Source organism: Miniopterus schreibersii, assembly GCF_964146895.1.
Source record: "Miniopterus schreibersii genome assembly, chromosome: 19".
Taxonomy (NCBI): Eukaryota; Metazoa; Chordata; class Mammalia; order Chiroptera; family Miniopteridae; genus Miniopterus; species Miniopterus schreibersii.
In genome coordinates, this window is record NC_138119.1 from 5984928 (window position 1) to 6007299 (window position 22372).

At 48.5% G+C, this 22372-nt stretch overlaps 2 protein-coding genes across 2 annotated transcripts; one reads left to right on the forward strand and one right to left on the reverse strand.

The window, feature by feature from the left end:
• The first annotated feature begins 5365 nt into the window (after positions 1-5365).
• On the forward strand, positions 5366-9920 carry CIMAP3 (ciliary microtubule associated protein 3). The gene is made up of 6 exons (XM_081121456.1): positions 5366-5477; positions 5704-5846; positions 6488-6583; positions 7514-7644; positions 8283-8400; positions 9681-9920. Exons 1-6 carry the CDS (start codon positions 5435-5437, stop codon positions 9747-9749), a joined length of 600 nt encoding a protein of 199 aa, XP_080977582.1. The 5' UTR covers positions 5366-5434; the 3' UTR covers positions 9750-9920.
• A 1156-nt stretch (positions 9921-11076) lies between these two features.
• Positions 11077-18963, reverse strand: LOC308549126 (pepsin B; the record flags this gene model as incomplete). The annotated part of the gene is made up of 9 exons (XM_081121452.1): positions 18883-18963; positions 18334-18490; positions 17122-17239; positions 16511-16629; positions 15897-16096; positions 14374-14496; positions 12381-12528; positions 11447-11545; positions 11077-11229 (listed from the first exon to the last, which is right to left on the reverse strand). The coding sequence occupies exons 1-9, from the start codon at positions 18936-18938 to the stop codon at positions 11077-11079; spliced, it is 1173 nt and encodes a 390-aa protein (XP_080977578.1). The 5' UTR covers positions 18939-18963.
• Between the last annotated feature and the right edge of the window lie 3409 nt (positions 18964-22372).

The following is a 22372-nucleotide window of genomic DNA, read 5'->3' on the forward strand; positions in this document are numbered from 1 at the left end:
ACCTGACCTGTCTCCATTCCCTAGGGTTCTGAACAGTCTCCTTTCTTTACAACATCTTGCTTCTACCTGGAGTTCTGCAATAAAATCCATCAGTCAAAACACGAGTGGTCTTGGTCTAAATGATTTGGGTGGAAGCCTCTCTAGATGGGAAAATGCAGGCTGTGCAGGGGGCGGAGTGGCAGAAGCAAGTGTGTGAGAACCTGGTGGTGATGACCACATGGTTCTCTATCTGGCTGTGTTGATCAGCATGAGGGCTGGAGGCATCAGGTGGAAAGGTTCGAAGGTTTGCTGCTGGGATGGGATGGGGACATGAAGAAAATAGGTCTGTAGCCTGGTGACTGTCCTGAGGAAGGAGCCAAAGTGATTCCATGAGACTTGGGGGCACAGGCCTGCTTGGCTCACTCAGAGAGCAGAAGACTAGGGCATTCTCTTCATGTCTGCTGAGGTCCCAGAGCTGGTACAGCACCTCTGGGATGGGCAACTTTGGGAAGACCTGTGCAGTGGACTCCTTTTGGGGTGTCTACCCAGCCCATGGGCCAGCAGTGTCCCTTTCTTGGGAGATTGCCCCCTCCTTGAACCCCCAGCAGTGGTCACCAGCTCCTGGGCTTGCAATGCATCATGTCCTCCCCTGGTCTGACTAGTTGACTGGGGTGGACATCAGACTCCACAGGGCCAATCAGATTATCACCTCTTGGAATCTGCAATGGGAAACGAGGACTGGTTGTCAGTCCCTGAGAGTGGCTGGGCCTCTCTCAGCTCAGGAGGTGTAGTGAGAGACAGAATGGAAAGTTGTCCTGGATGCAGAGCAAGAACACTAACGGGGAGCTACAGAGGAAGCCACAACACAGTGGAGAAAGAACCCTTACCACTGGCTTTCCAACTTGATTCTAGCTCCTTCCCAAGGCCCAGATGCATTTCTGCCTGTGTGCTCTGTGAAACTCCCCTGTAACTACATAATAAGTTCTTTGCTGCTTAAGATGGCTCGAGTTTCTTTCTTTTATTTGCAACTAAAAGAGCTTCAACTATATAAAAAGAACATAACGGTTCCTGTTTTTTCCTAGTGTGGTAACTATGTGTCAAACTCTGTTTTAAGTGTTTTACATGTCTTTATTTATTTCTCCCAGCAACCTTGTGAAGCACAGAGGAATTAGGTGACCTGCCCAACATCGCACAGCTAGTAAGTTGCAGAGCCAGACCCAAAGCCTAGCAGGCTGGTTCCAGAGCTCATAGTCCTAACGGCTGCATTTTCCTGCCTCCCTTGACACTGCCCCCTCCTGGTGGAAAGCGGCATTCTGGTACTGACGAGGCACATGCCTGCAGCTTTCCAGGTAATGACCATTCATGAGCTCACAGCACTTACTGATTATTTATTATGTGTCAACTAATGTTCTAGATCTAAAGACAGTGGTCAAGTTTGGATTTTATTGTAAGTGAGCCACGAAGCCACTAGAAGGGCATAGCAGGGATGGCGGGGTGATGAAAATTCAATATTGGTAAGAGGGGGCTGGGATAGAGTCACAGAACTTAGGAAAAAACGTTCATTGTGATTGCAGCTGATGTACTGAGTTCCGAGCCTTCATGTGACATGCCTTGGAGATTGAAGACATAGATATGGGTGGGAGACCAGGGTCCCCGTGAAGGCAAGGGGCAGTAAAATTGGGTATTGTTATAAATGTAATTACATCTCTAGCTAAAGCATGACAAAGCTTGGAGAAAAATTAACCTCTCTGAGGACAAGGATTTCTGTTCAGTGCTATATTCCCATTGCCTGAAGCAGTGCCTGACATACTACAAGAGTTTAACAAGCACTTGTTGAATGAATGCATCGAAGAAGGCAGGACGGGAGGTAGGACCTAACAAGTGGAGTATTCCAAGCGTTGGACTAGGTCCTTTAATATGTTATCTCCCATGTGGTGGATATTGTTACAAGTGAGGAAATTGAGATCGTGGGTGGAAAACTCGCCCAAGATCATGTAGTTAATAGTTAGCAGAGCTGCTTTTCAAGGTTGGGCTCCCTTGACACCACAATGCGTTGGTTTGAAGAAGCCATGTCACAAAGACTTGAAAGGGGACTTCGAGGGTGGGGCTGGTGCTTAGCAGTCAGTTTTAGTTACATCCTTCATTTGTTGGTTAAAGTTCACTTATGAGAGTGGTGACTCATGGAGACTGAACACTGGAAACACTGGAGGTTAGAAAGCATCTCTGAGTCTGAGATCTGGTCCAGAGCTTCTCGGAAATCTTCCCAGTCCTTGCTATTGGATCTACCTAGGACCACAAAGGTGACCAAGTCAACAAAGACCTTCCAGCCATTCCTCTGGAACTTTGATGATGGTAATGGTGTCCTTGAACTCTCGTACATTATGAAAACTCACTCCTTCAGTATTGGAGTCTGACTGGAAAGAGGTGGGGTGTGCACAGGGTTACAGAAGGACCCTGATCTGGGTGGGTATGGGGAAGTGCTCCTCTCACCACGTCACATGGGTGGCACCCACCCAGATGCAAGGGCACCATTTTTTGTAGTTGCTGTTGGTTGTCCTCACCAGAGGATATTTTTTCCATTGATTTTTAGAGAGAGTGGAAGGGAGGGAGGGGAGGGGAAGGAGGGGGAGAGAGAGAGAGAGAGAGAGAAACATCGATGTGAGAGAGACACATTGATTGGTTGCCTTCCCATACCCATCCTGACTGGGGCCTGGGATTGAATCTGCAGCCCAGGTACGTGCCCTTGACCGGGAATTGAACCCGTGACCCCTTTGGTGTACCGACCGATGTTCTAACCACTGAGCAACACCGGCCATTTTTTAGATTTGCACAAAGGTACCCTTGGAGTTAGCTGTAGCCCTGGGCATGGAGGTGAGAGATTGGAAGTGCACTGACATTTATTAAATGCCAATTATAGGTCAGTCCCTTGCCATGCAAGATTTGTTCTGCAGTGTCTCCTGAATTCTCATGGCAGCCTTAAGAGGTGACAATGATTAGAGACATTTCATAGATGAACCAAGGCTTAGGTAGATGGAGTAACTTCCACAAGGTCATGGAGCTAGTAAACGACAGACGAGGACCTATTGGGAACCGGCTTTGAGTGGCTTTAAAGCCTGTGTCCATTCTACCCCCAGAAGAGAGAGGTTGGTATCTAAGAAAGACCAGAAAGTAGGGCTTGGAAAGTCTATTTTCCTCTCTTCTGATCTGGACACATCCATCCTCCAGCATCCTTAGACCCAAGTCCTGCTTTGAGTGACAAATTCTTTTGTAACATTTCGAAACACTATTTTGTAATTATTTTATCCTAAAATCAAATTCATGGATAACATCACCTACCACATATGATTTCATAAACAATATAATGCCATAATATTAATGTAAAGAAGAAAAAATAATTCCCAATAAAATAACATATATAAATGCTCAGCTGTAACTGCTTTAGAAGACAATGAAGTAGCCAGGCTCTTGCACTGTATAATGACCAATGCCTAAGTCTAGAGTTAAGAGAGGAGGTGAGATGCCATTTCATGCAGGCTGCGTAGGAAAACAAAAGAGCAGAGTGATCACCGGACACCTTTATTCCCTGGGTTTATCTCTTTAGGGTCCCAACTAAAAGCCCAGGGTGTTTTCCAGTCCTCCCTCCTCCATGATCCGCCTAATTTTTGCTCCCCAGCTTTCAGAGACTCTGTTCCCAGTTCTGCTAGAACCTTCTGCTTCTCGGCCAGCTTTTTAATTAGCGAATGTTCAAAGGGAAGAGCGCGCCAACTGTTGGGCGCACGCACCACTTTGGTTTTTCTTCTGTCTGGGATCTTGGCCCTGCATGTTTTTTCTTCTTTGGTATATCTCTGACGACACCACATATTTTATTTAGTCTAGCTTTTTAATCTCTCCTCAGCCAGAGGATCAGTTGGAACCCAACCAAAACACCAATGAGGGAACGAGTCGTCATATTATCAAAGTACTTTGTAAGACATGTTGCATGTCACTAATAATGTAAACACTAATTTCAAAAACACTGTGGGTACCTAAAATGTTAATAAAAATGAAAGTTATCGATCAATGCCAAGATTTCTTTACACTTTACCATTCATGTTACTGAAATTTGAGTAGACAGAATGCTTGGAGTAAATTATACGATAATTTTGAAATTGTATCTTTGTTTCTCATAATGACCTTCTCCTATATTACTGGGCTTTCTGCATCCTTTCTTTTAAAAAAAAAAAAAAAGTCCAGCTATTATATATGTCAAGTATGGCCAATTATTTTTGTAGCATCCAGCAGGACATGTAGGACAAGAGACAATGCCCTGCCAGGTGTCCAGCCTCCCCGGCCCATCGAGAGGGGCATCCCTCCAATAATTTTTAGCAAGCAAAATGCTTTCATGAGTGTCCAAAATATCCTCCAGGACTCAGCAGCACTTTTTGGAAACCCTACCTTCGATTTATAAAATCATCCCCTGCTTACAATGCTAGCCCAGGGTAAGCGTGGATCCCAGGGTCGTCCTTAGGGGCCAAAGGGTTGTATGGACCAGTCACACGGTGCGCTCTGTTGCCTCCCACACCTGACGATTCCTACAGCCATCCTAAAGTCGAGTGCAAACAAGTTAGTGACAATGTCCCCGAGAGAGGTAAAGAAGTCAGCACACACCCAGCTGCTGCTGCTTGGGTCGGGGATGGGAGGGAGCGCTCCAGCTGGCTGGGTATTGTCTCCCGTAAGAATAACCCTTTGCACTGCCCCTTACCAAGTTCCAGACACCGAATTTCTTTAAATCTGTTATCTCGGTCCTCTCAACAACCCTGTAAAGAGGAATTATTCTCAATTTAGAGATAAGGAAACGGGACTTAGACATTTAAGTGACTGCCCAAGATTTTAAAACTAGCAGCACTTCTGTGATTCTGTTGCACTCTTACTGCTCCACTCACGGCCTCCAGCGATGCTAAAAGCTTGTGCTCCCTTTAGGGGGACAAGGGGACAACCTGATGGGAAGGGCTGGAGGAAAAGAAAGGTCTAAGATGCGCCTAATGGGGAACGATCCGGGCCCCATTCGGTCCCCAATTCCCCGGCTCTGGTCGTCGCCCCGGGAGCCCACCTCCTAGTCCCTGAGCCCAGTGGCCCGAATTTCCAGGCACTCTGAGCCCGTGTCCCCTCTGTCCTCAGCACATTCCCGATGGCCCAGTTTCCAAAACCCTTGGGCCCAGCCCTCCCCCGGAGCCCCTGCAGCCGCGGGCCCAGCCCGGCCACCTTCCCCCAGCCCCGCCCCAGGCCCCGCCCTCCCCGCCCAGGCCCCGCCCTCCCCGCCCAGGCCCCGCCCTCCCCGCCCCAGGCCCCGCCCTCCCCGCCCCAGGCCCCGCCCCCGGGTTCCCTCCGCGCGGCCGCCTCCCTTGCCGCGCAGGCGCGCTGGGAGCCACGCCGCGGGGCCCGCGCGCGTCCGTTCCCTTGGCAACGCGGTACACAAATGCAAACCCGGACCGGGAACGCGATGCGCTTCAACCGAGCGGGTGAGGGGGGCTGCGGCCCAGCGGGAGGAGTAGGGCGCAGGGGGCCCGGGGGGCTGGGAAAGGCCGAGGGCAGGAAACGCAGGCCGGTCCCCTTCTGGCACTGGGGCCTGGTGTGTGTTAAGAGCTCCTCTGCCCCGCCTCTCCACATCCACCCCCAAGTCCTCCCCCCCCCCAAGCTCCCACTTAGACCCCTCACGCGGAGTTTCTGCTCTTTCTGGACCCTCAGAATCGCTGGTTCACTACCACTTTGGAACGTGTCAGCAGAAGAAGATCTTCCCTCACTTCCACCCCCACAACTTTTTGGGGAACAAGTTTATGCCTATTAGGGGAGCACCCCACAGAGGGCCTGGATGTTACGGCACCGAGAGTGTGAGTACTCACCTTCCCCGAGGTGGCTCCCCGCTCCCCATCTATTTAAAGACAGCCCCCTTTAGTGAAAGAAAATCTCCGACTCTGTGGCCCTCAGGGTCCCAGCATGAGAAAGGGCTTTTGTTCTTTGCAACCAGCCCTCAGGGTCAATGTCAGAGCTAAAGGACCATTGCTCCCTGCTTCCAACCCGCACCCCCCCCCAAAAAAAAACGCAAGGCTTTGCTTCATATGGTTAACAGGATAGTCCCCACTCCATTCCCACCTCCACAGACTTGTGAGCCAAGCCAGTTATCCTGCCGTTAATCCAAACCTGGATTGCGGATGTGCTGGTAGGTGGGTTTATGATATAAAAGTCAGACACACTTGCATTAGAGCAAGTTCAGCTCTGTGGCGCAGGGGGCTGGATTCACTGGAAGGCATAGAAATGTCACTTACTCTGCCTATCCAGGCACATCCCGCAGCAGAGTACCTGTTCCTTATGTCATTGTTCCCATGGTCTTGACTCAGAGGAGTCAAGAGAGAGCAACTTTTGCAGAGAAAATTCAAATAAGACCATTCTAAGTTCACTCTGTTTTTGATGACTATAACGTTCTCTGTTTTTTTCTTTCTTTGTTTATTTTTTTAATATGTTCTACCCAAAGAGGTATGACTGGGTGTACAACCTCTCCAAGATCCCGACCAGTATAAAAGGATATACTTTGGGAGCCAGAACATCCGTGAGGTTTAAGCAAGCCAAGGTTAGACATGGTTGGATGTGCTTAAATTTTCGTGTGATCCGTGGTGGTGGTGTGTGTATTTGCACTGGGAGCACAGAGCAGTGAGTGGGAGGTTACCTAAATAGTAGGCTCTGAAATTCAAGAATTATAGGCAATTTATTCAAAAGCCATTAAGCCTATCTGAAAAGCTTGGGCGTTAGCATTGCAGATGTGTGTGTGAGCGTCCTGGGAGAATGGGAAACAATGCTCAGGAGAAGTGGTACCAAGTCAGTTTCGTTGCCCACTGAGACACCTGATGTTAAAATACTGGAAGCTTTGTTGTATGCATTGGGTTATCCTCTCAGTTAAAAACCAAATTCCACCCCGGCCAGTGTGACTCAGTGGGTTGGAGCGTCATCCAGGGCACCGAAAGGTTGCCGGATTCCCCGTCAGGGCACATACCTAGGTTTCAGATGGATGCTTCTCTCTCTCTCCCTCTTCCTCTCTCTCCCTTCCTCGCTCTAAAATCAATAAATCAACAAACATAACCCCGTGTGAGGATTAGAAAAACCCAAATTCCAACTTTTCCATCCTTTTGTGTCATTGGATTTCAAGTCTGAACGTTTTCAGTATAGCATCCTAATCTCGTGGGCCCTTTGCTGACACGGTCTCCGAGTGGGATGGAGGGTAGCAGCTGCACCGAGTTAACTTGGTTCTCCACCCAGCTTAGGTTGATTCCTGCAACTGAAGCATTAGGTACCTTCAGGCAGTTGACCCGCACGTGCCTTGGCTCTCTACCTATGGTAGGCCTACTTCTGTAGCTTGAGGGGGTCAAACAGTAGCTGATACATGAACAGGGAGAGGATGACTCTGTCTTGGTTTGGCTTTTGCTTGTTTTGTTTACTTAGAAAGCTTTATATGTGTATACCTGTGTGTCACCCTCTAACGTACTGGTCTTTTTCTTGGAAACAGGATGCGACACCTCATCCAGGCACGTACCAGTCAGTCAGTCTTCAGGAACAAAAACACAAACAAAGTTTTGCTCCATTTAATGCCATGTTGCCTCGATTTAGGACATGCTCAAAGGACATGTGTTATCCTGGGTATGTCTCCTCTTTTCTGGGGCACTTCCACAGAGAGCGATAAGAAAGGAAGGACAGCTAAAGAGCCACTCATCTTTCAGATTCCACCTCTTGCCTTCCAGATCTCTGGCATCATAGAAGTGAAAATCATCGTGATTCATTAAATAAATATTTATAAATGTGTCTACACCAAAAGACAAAGCAATCACGAACAAAAGCAGCTATAAAATAATCCCACTGTCAAGAAAATTTAACTGGTTCTGCTCTGCTGTCCCTAGATTGCTGATAGATTGAATTATCCCAGCACTTTTATCCCATTTCAAATGGTGGGCAGTACTAATTCATCACTGTGGTAGATTGCTCTTAACACCCACCACTCCTGGGATCTGGCCTCTCAGCTAAGATGCAGAATTGCAGAAATATTTTTAAAATTAGAGTCAATTTTTACCTTAGCTGGATGTCAAGACTAGATATCTTTCACACGAATACCTAATTAGAAATACATTAACAGGCGAAGGAACCAACATTAAAAACCTGGTCAATCTGTTGCCTTTTATCAGGAAGTTAGACCTGGTTCAGGGACAGCTCTGATACTGATGGATGGGGTTCCCAAATGGTCACTAACTCATAGACATCATGTCACATATTTTTATTTCCAGCCCTGGCACGTACAACCCAGAGATAAAGCCACCCCCAAAAGTTACCTGGCCAATGAAATTTGGATCTCCAGATTGGGCTCAGGTTCCATGTCTACAGAAAAGAACCATAAAAGCTGAGGTAATAAGACGGGGCATCTTCCTAACACCATCTGGTTCTTCCTAACTGGGAGTCTGTGAATGAGCTTTAAAAAGTCCTGCCCCCCCCCCCCCAAATTATATGTACAATTTTGTGTGTATATGCATATGGGGATTCGGGGAGAAAGTTGAGCAATTGTATTAGATTTTTAAAGGTGTGCATGACTGCATAAAAGTTACATTTTCTTATTTAATCCTCAAGTAATCTGTGGTAGGTACAGGAAAATTATCTGTATATGATAGAAGAGGGAATCGAGACTCAGTTGGATTAAGCCACTTGTGCAGGCTACACAGCATGAATCTAGGTCTTGTGACTCCTAGGCCCCTGCTCTTTCCATCACACCCCTTGAGTATTAGATCATCAGGGGGTTGTAGAACATTCTGGCAAGAGCATGGATTGCCAGGACAGACTGCCTGGGTTCAAATCCTAGCTCCAGTACTTACTTGCTGTGTGATCTTGGACAAGTCCACAAATTTTTCCAAGCCTCAGTTTTCTTTTCTTTAAAATGAGTACAATAATAGAATCAATCTGATAAGGTTGTAAAGATTAAGATAAGGTAGAAAAGCATTTAACACCGTATCTACAACATAATAAATGCTCAATCCATGTTAGCTGTCATAATCCCAAAGGTGCCTTTTATTTCCTAATGGAATTTTGCATTAATTTCATGAATATTTATTAAACGCCTGATGTATCAGTATAATCGTGTTAGGGCCTATAGGTAACATTCAAGAATGAAACATATAATCTGTGTTTTCAAGGAGTTTGCCAGCTAACTCTTAGAGATTTACCAAATAAAAAATAATTCTTAACATGATAGACACCAGAGTAAGATGACAAAGAGTCACTGTAAGTGCAAAAGTTGAGAGAATCAGCCCTGGCCAGTGTGGCTCAGTTGGTTGCCAGTTCAATTCCTGGTCTAAAGGTTGCCGGTTCAATTCCTGGTCAGGTCACATGCTCCAGTTGCAGGCTTGATCCCTGGTAGGGGGCATGCAGGAGGGTTACACTCTCACATCGATGTTTCTTTCTCTCTCCCTTCCTCTCTCTCTAAAAAAAATTTTATATATGTATTTTATATATATATATATACATATAAAAAACTTTTTAAAAAGTTGACTGAGGCTAGAGGCTAGACAGCTGTGGGCTGGGGTTTAGCTAGGTCACAAAAGCTGCAGCGGGCAGCTCATTTTGCACAGCCAGGAAGATCAGAGGCAGAGGGTTCTCATCAGAATCGGGTCTGAGACAACATTCTTTCGTTGCAGCTGCCCACTGACAAGGACTTCAGAAGACACCGGAACCGGTTGGCCTACTTGAGCTTGTTCTACGATTGAGAAGCTGGGCCTTCGCTCACAGGCTCCCCCTGGCCGCAGGATGTCCTGGATGGACAGAGCTGCTCTTCTCCCTCTGCCCCGCTGTGGTCCCCTGTCTGCCAGCACGGGGCCCGGGGAGGGGCAAGGGCTCGTGACCACCACGTGAGAGCATAAAGACAGTTCAGAACCTTCTCTTCCACGTGCTGGCTCGTTGTATTCCTGCTTAGATGGGTCTGGGGGTTCCTGTTGCGTGTTCAGTGGGGTGGCAAACACTGCGAACCATTCATCGATCAGTCTGAATTTTCAGCACAGGATTTGACTGAACACAATCAATTCAAGTTGGAAGGGAAATCAAATTAGTGATATTCTTCTGCCATTGACATGGATGAAATAGAATTGAGTACGGCTTTGGGGCTGTGGGAAAGATGGTGCCATACACTTCAAAACCCAAAAAGGAAGGTCAGGTAGATTTTTTTTTTTAAGTGAAAAGTGTTCCCCGGCCATCATCTCACCTTTCTCCAGGCTGCTGTGCTCAGAGCCATGAAAAGCCGGGGTGTGGGATCTCAAGAGTAGAAGGGTAGTTGCCCTGGCCGGGTGGCTCAGGTGGTTGGAGCTTTGGGTGCATCAGAAGGATGCCATTTGATTCCAGGTCAAGGCCCAGGCCCAGGCTACAGGTTCGATTCCCGGTCATAGAGTGTACAGGAGGCAACTGAGTGATGTTTCTCTCTCTCACAAATTAATAAAAGCATATTCTCAGGTGAGGATTTTATATATATATACACACACACACATATATTTATCCATATATATGTATATATGTGTAAATATATGCGGTTCCCCTCCATAAAAAACAAACAAAAACCCCCCAGCTGTTTCTGATCAGATTTCGGCCTTCAGAGCGCCTATTGAAATGCTAAGGTTTCTTTTTCTCTCTAACATTCCTAAGTCGGGGAGAAGTCTGGATCATGTTCTTTTCCAGAATATTCAGAGAGAAGTGTTGGAGGGAGGCTGCCGGGAGGGGCGGTGACCTGGGTCCAGGGCCTCCCGCAGAGCCCACGAGTCCTCCCACAGACCCGCTCCCCTGGGTCCTCGCCCGCTGGCCAGTGAGCAGATCCCCTGACACCGCCGCCGCTAAGTTTCCATTTCGAATAAATGACTGAAAGCAGAACACACACAAAAAGACGCCTTGGAAGGAACTTCAGAGACGTTCGGAGTTCCCTGATTTATTGGCTGTGGGAAGTAAGACGGTGAGCAGAAGGGGTCAGGACAGTTAGAAGGCCGCGGCCAGTCCACGGGCACGTCGGCCGCCGCAGCGTCCTGCGGGCAGGGTGCGGGCTGCCTCCGCTGTCTAGGCCGAGAAGGCAAAGCCCACCCTGTTGTTGGCCATGTCGTAGACGGAGTAGTACTCCTTGAGGAAGACGTCTCCCAGGATCCACAGCGGCTGCCCGCTGGGGGAGGGCAGGTAGGTGGCCTCAATCCCCAGCCTGCAGTAGCCATTGTCCTAAGGAGACGGAGGACGTGCGTGTATAACCAGTGACACCGTAGAGACCTCCCCCCACCTTATGTTCCATGGCACTCCTTGGGGCCTCTGAACCCTTGGCCACCCTCAGCCCTGCCCCTGGGGGCTCCCCATGGCTGCCCAGATGTGAGCTGGGACTCGGGACAGCTGTGGGGCCCATCCAGTCACATAGCCGGGGAGCCTGGGAGTGACTACGTACGTTGAAGACGTAGGCAGAGGGAGGCAGAGGGAACTGGGACCCGCTGATGGTGAAGGTGATGGTGGGCAGGCTCTGCACGGAGTTGCAGTCGACCACGAACTGGGAGACAGAAAAGGCAACGCTGTAGAGCCCCGACGAGGGGCCGAACCCCCTTTTCCTATGAGACTCTCTTCCTGACCTTCCAGCAGAGGCTCTTCCAGAGCCTGGACAGCAAGGCCCCACCCCCAGGTACAACTCTGACCAGACACTCCTGCTTCTTGAGTCCTCTCCTTAAATGCATCTCAGCCCTTAGGCTTTGGTTGTATCAATATGGTCAAAAGGAGTTGGGCTCATTCCAGAATACAATTTCTAACCTCAGAAAGTACAAATTACAGAGAAAAGGCATGGATATACAGGTGTAGAAATGCACACGCACACCCGCACTCCCCCACCCCACCCCGAGGAACCAGGATTTCGTCTGGGCCCCTGCTCTCGCATTCAGGGAAAAGCAAACTACGGATATGTGTACACAGGGAGGAGGGGTGGGGACAGGAGGCTTCTTGGTAAAACCCAAAGGTGTATTCCTAGTGAAGACAGAAACCCCGTGGAATGGAAAAATGCATTGGGCCCTGATGACAGTGCAGTCAAATGACAGTGGCCAGACCAAGCTGACGTGCTCCTAGGACCTGCGATGGATTAATAGCACCTCCTGACAACCGCTGAGCCCACAGTCACCGTCTGGATGGAGCCGGTATTACTCGTCCCCTTACCCTTCCTTGCATTGAGGGTTCATGCTGATGTGCCATGCTGTGTCCCCACGTGATCTGTCCTGCCAGGGACTCAGGTGCCCACCCAGCCCTCCCTCCTCCTTCCCGTGAACTCATTGCCCGAGCTTGGGCTCCTATGTGGAGGCTGCCTGGCCGTGCAGACACACCCGTGGCTTCTGGTTACTCACATCACCATTCTGAGCTTGCTGGGCTCCTGTTGCCTGCAGGAAGGAGCCCATGTACTGCTGGGGGACAGCCAGCAAGAAGGTGCCCGTGTCCACGATGGCCTGGCAGCCCTGGGAGCACCAGCCAGTGGCCTGGTGACCGATGGCAAACCTGAGGGGGACACCAGCACAGAGAGAGTCAGGAGCCTCTGCCGCAGACATGGTTCATGCCCCCCCTCATCCACCAACCCTGCAGCTTCAGCGTCTGGCTCTTCCAGGAAGCCAGGCCACCCCTTAACACCTCTGCCCCGGCAATGCTTTCGTGTCTTTGTGATCACTGGCGTGATAGCCTCAGTCTTGGCCTGGCAACCCCTCCGGCTCTGGCTGAAAGCTCTTGGAAGGCAGGAACTGGATCTTCCTTAATCTACCTGTATGTACTTGTATGGTTCCCCACACATGTCCCAAACACAGTCATGGCTTGAAATCAATTAATAAGTACATTTTGAGTACCTACCACGAGCCAAACACTCTTACAGGGCTTAAGGGGATATCAGGAGGGGGTGAGTTGTACTTACTATTTTTAAGGAGCTTATTCTAATAGAGATGAGGCAACATAGTGCATTAAACCATGACTAACGCCATGAGGCAGTAGCTAATAAACTCCATACTGTGGGACTTAAAGTCCCACGTGACTCGGCCCCGATTCCTTGCCCAGCTTTTTCTGCTGCTCAACCTTTCCTCTTCATTCCACATGCGTGTGTTTGGTGCTGTCCATAAGCCAAGGTGCTTGGAGACACGGTGGCGAACGAGACAGATACCACAGTCTAGCGGAAAAGCCGGACACTTAACGAAAATACACAAATGATGCAGCTCCAACAAGTGCCATGAAGGGAATGCTCTGTGCCTGAGAAGAGGGGACTTGATCTAGTCGGGGGGGGGGGGGTCAGGCAAGGATTTTTCTGAGAAAGTGATGCTTTTAAAAGGATGAGAAAAAGGCAATTCTATTCCAAGCACATTCAACTAGTCCCCAGACATGCCAAGCTCTTACCCCTCTCTCTTGCACATTGGGCCATTTCCCAGAGTCTTACCCAATGATTAGGACATAGAAATTGAGACAGGAGCACAGATAAATACTACAGGAGAGATAAGGGGTGGGGGAGAGAGAGAGAGAGAGAGATATCACTGTGGACTGAGCCCCCTGAGAAGACTTTTTGGAGGAGGTAGGAATTAATCCAGACTCTGAAGGATGCCCAAAATTCGAGTAAGCACAGGGGAGAGGAGTCACACATCAGGAGATATATTCAAAAGTAAAGAAGCAAGAAAGGCATGGCAGGCTGCAAGGACTTGCTGAAGTCTATGCTTCAGATCAGGGAGCAGTGAGAGGCTGTATTCATGGGCAGAGCCTTGCTTACGTATGGTCTTGAGCAGAGGCCCAAGGAGTTTTGTCTTCAATTTGCATGCGATGGAGAACTTTTGAAGACCTTGAGCAGTGGCATAACTGATTCATGATCATGAGCTTTGGGGTTAGATACACTTGTGCTCGGATTTTGAAATTTGTGACAGGCGTGCCTTGGGTAAGTTGCTTAACCTCTGAGCCGTGGTTTCTTTATCTATAGAATGAAATACACTGCTGACCCCCTTATGTTGTTGTGGAAATCATGTGCACTCCTCTACGTAAAGTATTTAGCATAGTCTCTGGCACATAGAGGACCTTAATGACAGCTATTCCTCTTCCTGATGATGGAAGCGGTAAAGATGATGTCAGCTGGGATCATGAAACTTCCAAGAATGAAGACAGAGGCACCCAGCGCCTAGGAATGGACCGATCTGCTATCATGACGAGGCTCGGTGACCAGGTCAAAAGATTCAGTCAAAAGCTAGACGCCAGAGCCTCTCTCAGCCTGAGGGTTTGGGGATTCTCTGAGAAAGCTGTGACAGGAACAGGAAATATTGTCATGCTGGAGAAACGCCCCATGAGTGTCCATAATCCACGGGAACTCTCTACTTCTCTACTTACTCCTGAATGGCGATCTGCCAGTACAGTTCCTGGGTCACCGGGGCCCAGACAATCTGACCCGAATAAAGTCGGTTGTCCACACCTCCCAGGATGAGCTCCCCACCATACTGATGGGTTGGTTGGCTGAAAAGAAATGTAGACAAACATGAGTTTCCATAACACAAATGGAAACTCCCCCCACCTTCCCTCCCTCCTACACAGGGGTGCCGCAGAAGGAGGAGATGTTCTTCAGACTTCGCCTGGCTCAAGGTACCGTGGAAAGGAAATTCTCCGAGAAGCACCCAAAGTATCAGAGAATTGGAAACACAGACCATGCCCATAAAGAAGATGGAATTGGAAACCAGGCACCAGAAAAGAAACTATAAAGGTATACCAGAGAGCCCGGCCGGCATGGCTCAGTGGTTGATCATTGACCCATGAACCAAGAGGTCACTGGTTTGATTCCCCATCAGGGCACATGCCCTGGTTGTGGGCTCGATCCCCAGTAGGGAGAGTGCAGGAAGCAGCCGATCAATGATGTTTCTCATTGGTGTTTCTCTCTCTCTCTCCCTCTCCCTTCCTCTCTCTCTAAAAATCAATTAAAATGTGTGTGTGTTTTTAAAAAGTATCCCAGAGAAACCCTGCCTGGGACAAAGTGAGAAATCCCTCTGAGAGTACCTGGAATGGGCCTGACAGAGATCACAAGGGTACTATGATGGGGCTGCTACTGTCCTGGTCAGTTGGCCACTAGGTGATGTTAAGAGGATATAGGCCTGTTGCTTTCACTACCCTGCACCTGCCAGTCATAGAAGGAAGACATTTGGACTTCAGGTTCCCTGAGGATCATGTGTGTAGGAAAAAGGAGTGAAGCATGTCACAGAAGTTCAAGGCCAGATGGAGTAAGAAAAACACTGGATTTCAGATGAAAATATTTGTGTTTGAGTCTCAGTTTTACACCCACCATGGGTGACCTTTCTCAACATTCACAACCTGTTCGAGCTTCCATTTCCAGGTTGGCAAAATGAGGCTAATACTAGGATTTTTAAGATGCCATTTGAAGTCACTGCTACAAGAGCCCTTCATAAAGCCAGAGGTGTCATTATAATTACCATCTCATTACCATCATTTGGAGTCACTGCTACAAGAACCCTTCATAAAGCCAGAGGTGCTGTTATAATTACCATCTCAGTATTGTGCTCTTCACTGGTAAAAGTCCATGGGCTTTTCTACGGCTCTACAGCTGTGTCAGTCTATTACAGCAACCTCCAGGATTACTGAGCAAATATCGAGGGCCTATTGCTTATTTTTTTAGAAAAGAGTCATCATATGGTTTATGGCCATACTTAAAATTTTTTCCAGTGCATTTAAAAGAAAATCCTCCCCCCAAACATGATTATAAATTTTCAGACATATGTGGATTATAAATAGCAAGTTCTGTTCATTGAGTCAGAAAACTTCATCCCCTGAGCCCCGCCTGATGGTGAATTGTCCAAAGGCCCACGGAGCCTCGCTTGCTGAGCTCTTCCCGGGACACGGCTTCTTACCGAGAGAAGTAGAAGCTGAAGATGGGCAGGGAGAGCTGGCCCTGCTGCAGCATCCCCTGCATGACCGTCGGGGCATTGCCCACGGCCATGTTGGGGTAGGCCATCCCCAGGATCCCGTCAAAGTCGGAGTAGTAGAAGGGGCTGCTGGGCTCATTCTCGCTCAGGCCAAACTCCTGGTTATTGACGACGATGTTCTGAACCTGGGGCGAGCAGACAGAGGAGCTGAGCAATTCATGTGGACGAATCCTTCATGGACATAGGTGCCCAGGCTCTGGAATCTAGAACTTCCCTTGGGGAGAGCAGTTGGCTTCCTTCGTGCTGAACTCACTCACGGGCGTGGGTGTGGAAGGTGAAAAGGCCAGAGCGTCGCCCAACCACATGTGTTTTAAGAAAAACAGTGGGGGTGCTGGGGAGGCAGAAGTGGTATTTTCTGGAGTTCTAGTTTCCATTTCCATGGGTAGTGACTGGTTTTATATTGAACTATCCATGTGCAAGAATAACAGAGAAACTGGGAAGGTTGTACCTAACTAGTGATCATGGATTTCTCTGAGAGCTTAAGTTCTAGAAATGGGAGCCCCCCATAGACCCCTGTAGGCTCTGAGAACATCACTCACAGTCACGGTGTCATATCCCAGGACCACACTCAGGCTGCCGCTCCCGTAGGACAGTGTGTAGGTTTGTCCGTTGTTCCTGAAGGTGGAGGACAGGCTGGGGTTGAACCTGTGGTGATTGGCTGTGGAAAGACAGAAGGAAATATAAGCGTCATTCACTGTCACCCAAAAGGCTTGGAGGAAACTTTCCCTCATGGCCTGCGATCATCAGACCAAGTCTAGGATGGGGCTCGGCCTCAGAGCCTTCGTAATACAGACAAGCTGGGTCAGGCCCAGAAAAGCCTGTCCCCTTGGGCAACAAACATTGCCCGAATCCTTCCAATCCTTCATTCCCTGAGGGACGGATCCCTTCAAAAGTGTCAGGGATTGTGGCCCACTGGAGAGAGCAGAGGGAAAGGGGCAATGCGGCAAGAAGTGGAAGTTTTAGTCTAGTTCTGGTGTCTGTCTCCAGAACTGTCGCTGAAATGCAGGCTGAGGGCAAGATTTCTAGAGGTTCCTCATTTAAGAAGGATGAGACCATGGCTAAGCACCAAGAGCCCTGGACTTGACATTACGAGCCTGGGTCCCCCCTCACTCTGCCCCCGTCATGGGCAGGTGGTGACAGGTATACTCACAGCAGGCCTGGCTCTGGCAGTAGGTGGAGGGCACCCACAGGTTGGAGGAGCCCGTGTCAAAGAGAACCAGGAAATTTTGGGGTGGTGTCCCAATGCTGATCTCCCCAAAATAGAAAGCCTGCAGAGAAAGGGTTGTCCACCTCATCAAGCAGCTTAGCCTTGTCCTAAGGATGGGCAAGAAGTTGACCCCCTGGGAGTCACATTTTGCCTAATTTTCTCAGGGGAGTAAGAGGCTTCTCCCACAATCCCCCCCCCCCATGTGGAGCCAGCTCCTCTCAATGTTTTACATTTTTGTTCCTAATTGTTAGCCTTTGACCAGCTGAGACAGTCTTGCAAGACAATACCCTCTTCTAAATGTGTTTTCTGCTTTGCAGTAAGGTGGTATCGCCATGGATTTGCCGTGCTTGACAGAACACCCAAAGTTGGAGAAGCAGTCGCTCTTTTCTCCTTTCCAAGTATCCATCCACTCTCCCCCCAACCCCCCCTCACACACACACACCCCTCCCCTTCTCTTCCAGTGCTAGATGCTTCCACCACCACTCTCCTCCCTCCTGGCCTCACTCTAGCAAAGGGTGCTAGGGTGTCTAAGGTGAGCGGTCTCGTGAAAAGCAAGAAGAGAATTCCACCGAGGGGCAGTTTGAGTTCTAAGTGAATGTGGGCCAGTCGTGTCACTTACCCGCCTCTATTCCTCCATCTGGAAAATGTGAGGCCCCTGAAGAGCCTTCCATCTCTGACGCTCTGTGTAACATCTCACTAAGGACAGTCCGCAGGACGCCAGTAAGCTGGGATGCCCTGAGCAGACATTGCAGCCTCAAGAACATTCAAATACTTTCTTTGGGGGACACCAGTGTATCTTTCCAAAGGGGCATTTTCCCTGCTGGCCTTGCACGTGTTTTCTTTCTTTCTCCTGCAGCTCATTGCTAGGACTTCCTCGGGGTCTCTTGACTGGGTTGAACATCACATCTATAAATCTCTTTACCATATAAACAGGGCTTTGGAGAGATGGGCCAGTAATGAGAGGAACGAGGGAACGAAAGGGCGCTACTATCCTATTAGATAACATCAACTCATAATTTATTCAGATACTTCCCATAGGAAAGTGAGACTTGGGTTTAGTTATTAGTCCAAATCAGAGCTAATGAGGGATATAAATGAGTATTTAAAAATGGTTCTCAGCCAAGAGTTATGGGCACCCCCTCTGCCTTCACTCACGTCCAAGTAGTTGGTGATGGGCTCGTAAGCAACGGCATCATTGTTGAAGCGATACTTGGCAGCTGGGTCATCCTTCCCATGGTTCTTCAGGAATTCCTCCAGGACACCCTTCTCCTCCATTGTCTGGCGGATAGACTTGCCTTTTTTCAGAATGACTCTGCAGAAAATAGAGTTAAAAAAAAGAATGAGCTTCACCTCGTCCCCTTAAAACAACCTCTTCGAAGACCTGACCTGCCATTTTCAATCCTCTCCAGTACTCTGCTCAAAAAGAGCCTGTTGCAGGAAATTGTCCTGGATCTCAGCAAGTTCTGACCAACAAATACACCCAACCCACCCTTACACACCCACACATCCACACGTACACACGCACACAGACACACACCCACCGTCCATCCATTTCAAGCCTTGGCCCCCAGCGCGTGTTCAGTTGATGGTACCAAGAGACGATCTGACCGCCTCTCCAAGAGACCTGCGCCCCTTTGCTCCCCCCTAGCTTGTCATGCCCCCCTTGGGCTGGGATCCACAATGAGGCTGAACCCTAATACACACCTTTCCACACCCTCGGAGAGGTGTAGGCAAACCAAGACCAAGACCAGGATCTTCATGGTGCTGATTTTCACCAACACACAGGAGGCGGTGACAGACCCAAGTGTTGGGACACACGGAGGGAGGCTGGGTCCCTCTCTTATACCTCGATCTCCCTGCACTTTTCGTCTCTAGGACACGGGCTTTTCCACCTGTGGGACAGCCCGTTCCCCTACACTTCCACGGCCTCTGTTTGTTTTTCCCTTTGGCAGGCGCGAAGGACTTTAATGTCTGCTCTGTGGTCTATTTAAAAAGCAATTAATGGCTTTGCTGATGGAATCTAAAGATTAGGGTGTGATAACAAATGTAAAGTGTACTTGGGACAAAAGATCCTGGTGCCGGTGTCTACTGGGAAGGGTGCTGGCAACTTCTGCCAGGACAACGGAACAGCTTGCTCTTTAGCTCCAAAGGGCAACGTGCTCTTCGGAGATTTACAACCCACCCCCTCCTTCCTCTCTGCTCCATCTTCCTCTGCCCGGGCTCACCTACAGCTTCCCACGTGTGATTCTCTGCTCTTCATTTTCAATGTCTCAGTCCCCAAATTAGCCAACATTTATTGAATGCCTACTCCACGCTCACCTCTGTACTGAGATCTGGAAATGCAGAGATCCTCAGGAAATGGCCCTTGTCTGCCAATGTCTGCATTCTTGCTGGAATGACTGGCCCGTAACTGAATTACGAGGCCACGTGATTACTCTAGAAATTCAAATGTGTGTGGAAGGAGTGAGAGGGGTAGCGACTGTATTCATGGAGCGAGCAGGGGGAGGAAATGCGGCTCCTCATGTCGTTGTAGCTTTGAAAACTCTTTTCTACTCCAGAGACCATTTGAAATGGAAAGGCCTATAACACTGAAATAGGAATACTATTGAGTCTACAATACGGTGTTAAAGCAGTACGTATTTGGTACTTAACTGTTATTCTACCCATTACTCGTGACATGCCTCGTTAGTGATTGCAACGCACCAGGGCTAGAACTCCGGGACGACAGGCCTACGTGTCTATCTGGACGTGACCAGGTTGTAAGGCAGACCCTCCATACCGGGCTAAGGAATATTGACTTTGTTCTGTAAACGGTAAGGAGCCGTTGAAGTTTTTTAAATCCAGCAAATGACACACTTAATGCCTTCTATATACCGTTTCTGCCATGTGGCGTTTTAGAAGCATTAGTGGAAATGGCCGGCTACCAACATGATTCTCTAAGTAAAATCGTAGCTGGCGTGGGAGAAGTTACTGGAACTTTGTCAGGAGCCTACCCTTGAAGCCACTGAGCTCTGCAGAGACCGGAAGAAGTTTCCAAGTTCGTGGGTATGATATAAAATTTCTTTATAGAAATAAAATTATTTGAGGGAAACAAGAGCTACAGAGGATATAACAATAACTCCCACTCGTCGAACACCGTGCGTGTCCCAGCACCTATTTCATGTAACCTTTGCTAAGTTAATTCCCCCGAGATCGCATAGTTGATGAGCAGCAGAGCTGGGGCTGGGGCTGGTTTGTCTGAATCAGCTTCTACTTAACCCCAGCCTCCTCTAGGCCTGGTGCACGCGAGCTCCCTTTGCTTCAGTGTGCGTGACCCTATCGACTTTAACCATAAAGAGATTTAGACTTGCTGTCCCCTTTTTAGCAGAAAGGTGTTCTAATTGTTTTTTCACACTCCCAGCTTTCCTTCAGGCCCCGTAAAAAATGTAACCCTGCGTGCTGCCGCCACCTGGTGGCAGCATTCCTCACTTACAAAAACCGTTTTTAAGATATTCCAGTCTTTTCTTGCACCTTCTCGGCCCCAGTCCAAGAATCAGTCATCTCTTCAAGGATCCCCAGATCCTTTTATTGGAAAACAAAATTTAGAAATCAAGACCTGGGCGTTAGATGCACGTACAGCTTCTGCAATGTCATTGCTTCCGGGCCCTCTCAGTGGTCCAAGCTAGGAATCTATTTGTGTACACACACTGTATTTCTATATCAATTTTCTATTGACCTATCTGTATATACTTTTAGAACCAGGATTTCACACTGATACCTCCGATGCTAACACCACAGGGTTCATTCTGGCCTTTCCCTGTCTAGCCTGTTTGGTCAGTCACTATGTTTTGGGGTTGTTTGTTATGCAGCTTAACTGATTTGTGATTTGTGCTGTTGGCAAGATGGGCCTGTGACCACGAACCCACACGTGTGTAGGTGCATCATTCATCTGTTTCAGTCATTTTTGATAGGTGCCTGGCCCCACAGGAATTTTATTTTGATACTTTTATCTTAAAAACTTGGAGACTGCACTTCCAAAAGAACTTGGAGACTGCACTTCGGTGGTAGGTATGGCACCCACTCTGAGCATCATGGTCTCCTAGAAGGGGAGGGCTAGAAATCCTGTGTCTGTACTAACTTATGAGGGTCCTTCATGCCCAGGAAAACACCAAGTAGGTAGATCGCAGTGTGTAGTAAGTGAGAATTGATGTTTCTGGAGGAGGCCTGGGAGAAGCGTGCAGGAAACACACAACAATAGCGTTTTCCCTTCCTCTCAACCACTTCTTATGGAAAGAATGGGTGGGAAATTGTTTCAGAGACAGCTAAGATTTTACCAAGCAGGGACTATAATTGGAAGATTCAACCTCCCCCTCCTCCCAGCCTCCCTTGTGGATTATGGAAAAATTCTCTAGAAGTGATTCTGGTTCTGACCAAAGTAAAATGAGAGGTGGTTCCCAGCAGAGAGAGAAGCACATAATCCACAATGGAAAACATCCGTGTGGGCCACACACAACTCCCTCTTTCCAAAAACAGCAGCTGGGGAAAGTGACCTTGAAGAGGAGCAGCTGACATTGAGTTGCACAGGTCACTTCGAGAAAGTGACTTCCAACTTGGGGTGGTGAACACACAATACATATACAGATGATGTATTATAGAACTGTACCTCTGAAACCGATATGATTTTATTAACCAATGTCACCCCAATAAATTAATTTTAAAAGAAAGAAAGAAACTTCAAAGAACTCAGATGGATTCTTTATTTCTAGTTTACTTAACAGAGAAGAGATTAGCTCACTGTGGCTTTGGGACCTCCTTTGCCCCATGAAAGGTTTGTGAATAGTTGGGCACAGGAGGCTTCTGCCAGGTGACCTGGAAGAATAGACAAGGGCTTTCCCCAGCGTCTGCCACCAACAGAGCTCAGGCTCCTTGATCCACAGCTGAGTTTTCTTTCTTTAGAGAGAGAACACTGGTTGGAAGGGTCGTCAGGTTGACAGAATGGTTTCCATCAATGGGAACAAAGGGGTTGTCAAAGCAAGAGAAATGTGTCCTGGGAGCTAGGTGACAAGCCAGAAGGTAGCATCCTGTTTTCAGCTTCCATCTAAAGACCAAAGTGACCTATCAGAGGTCGGTGCCCACCTCAGATGTCAAATTCTCTCCGCTTAGAGTCTTTGTCTTCCCAACAGGGGTCCCTGTCATCTTTCCCGAGGGGACAGAC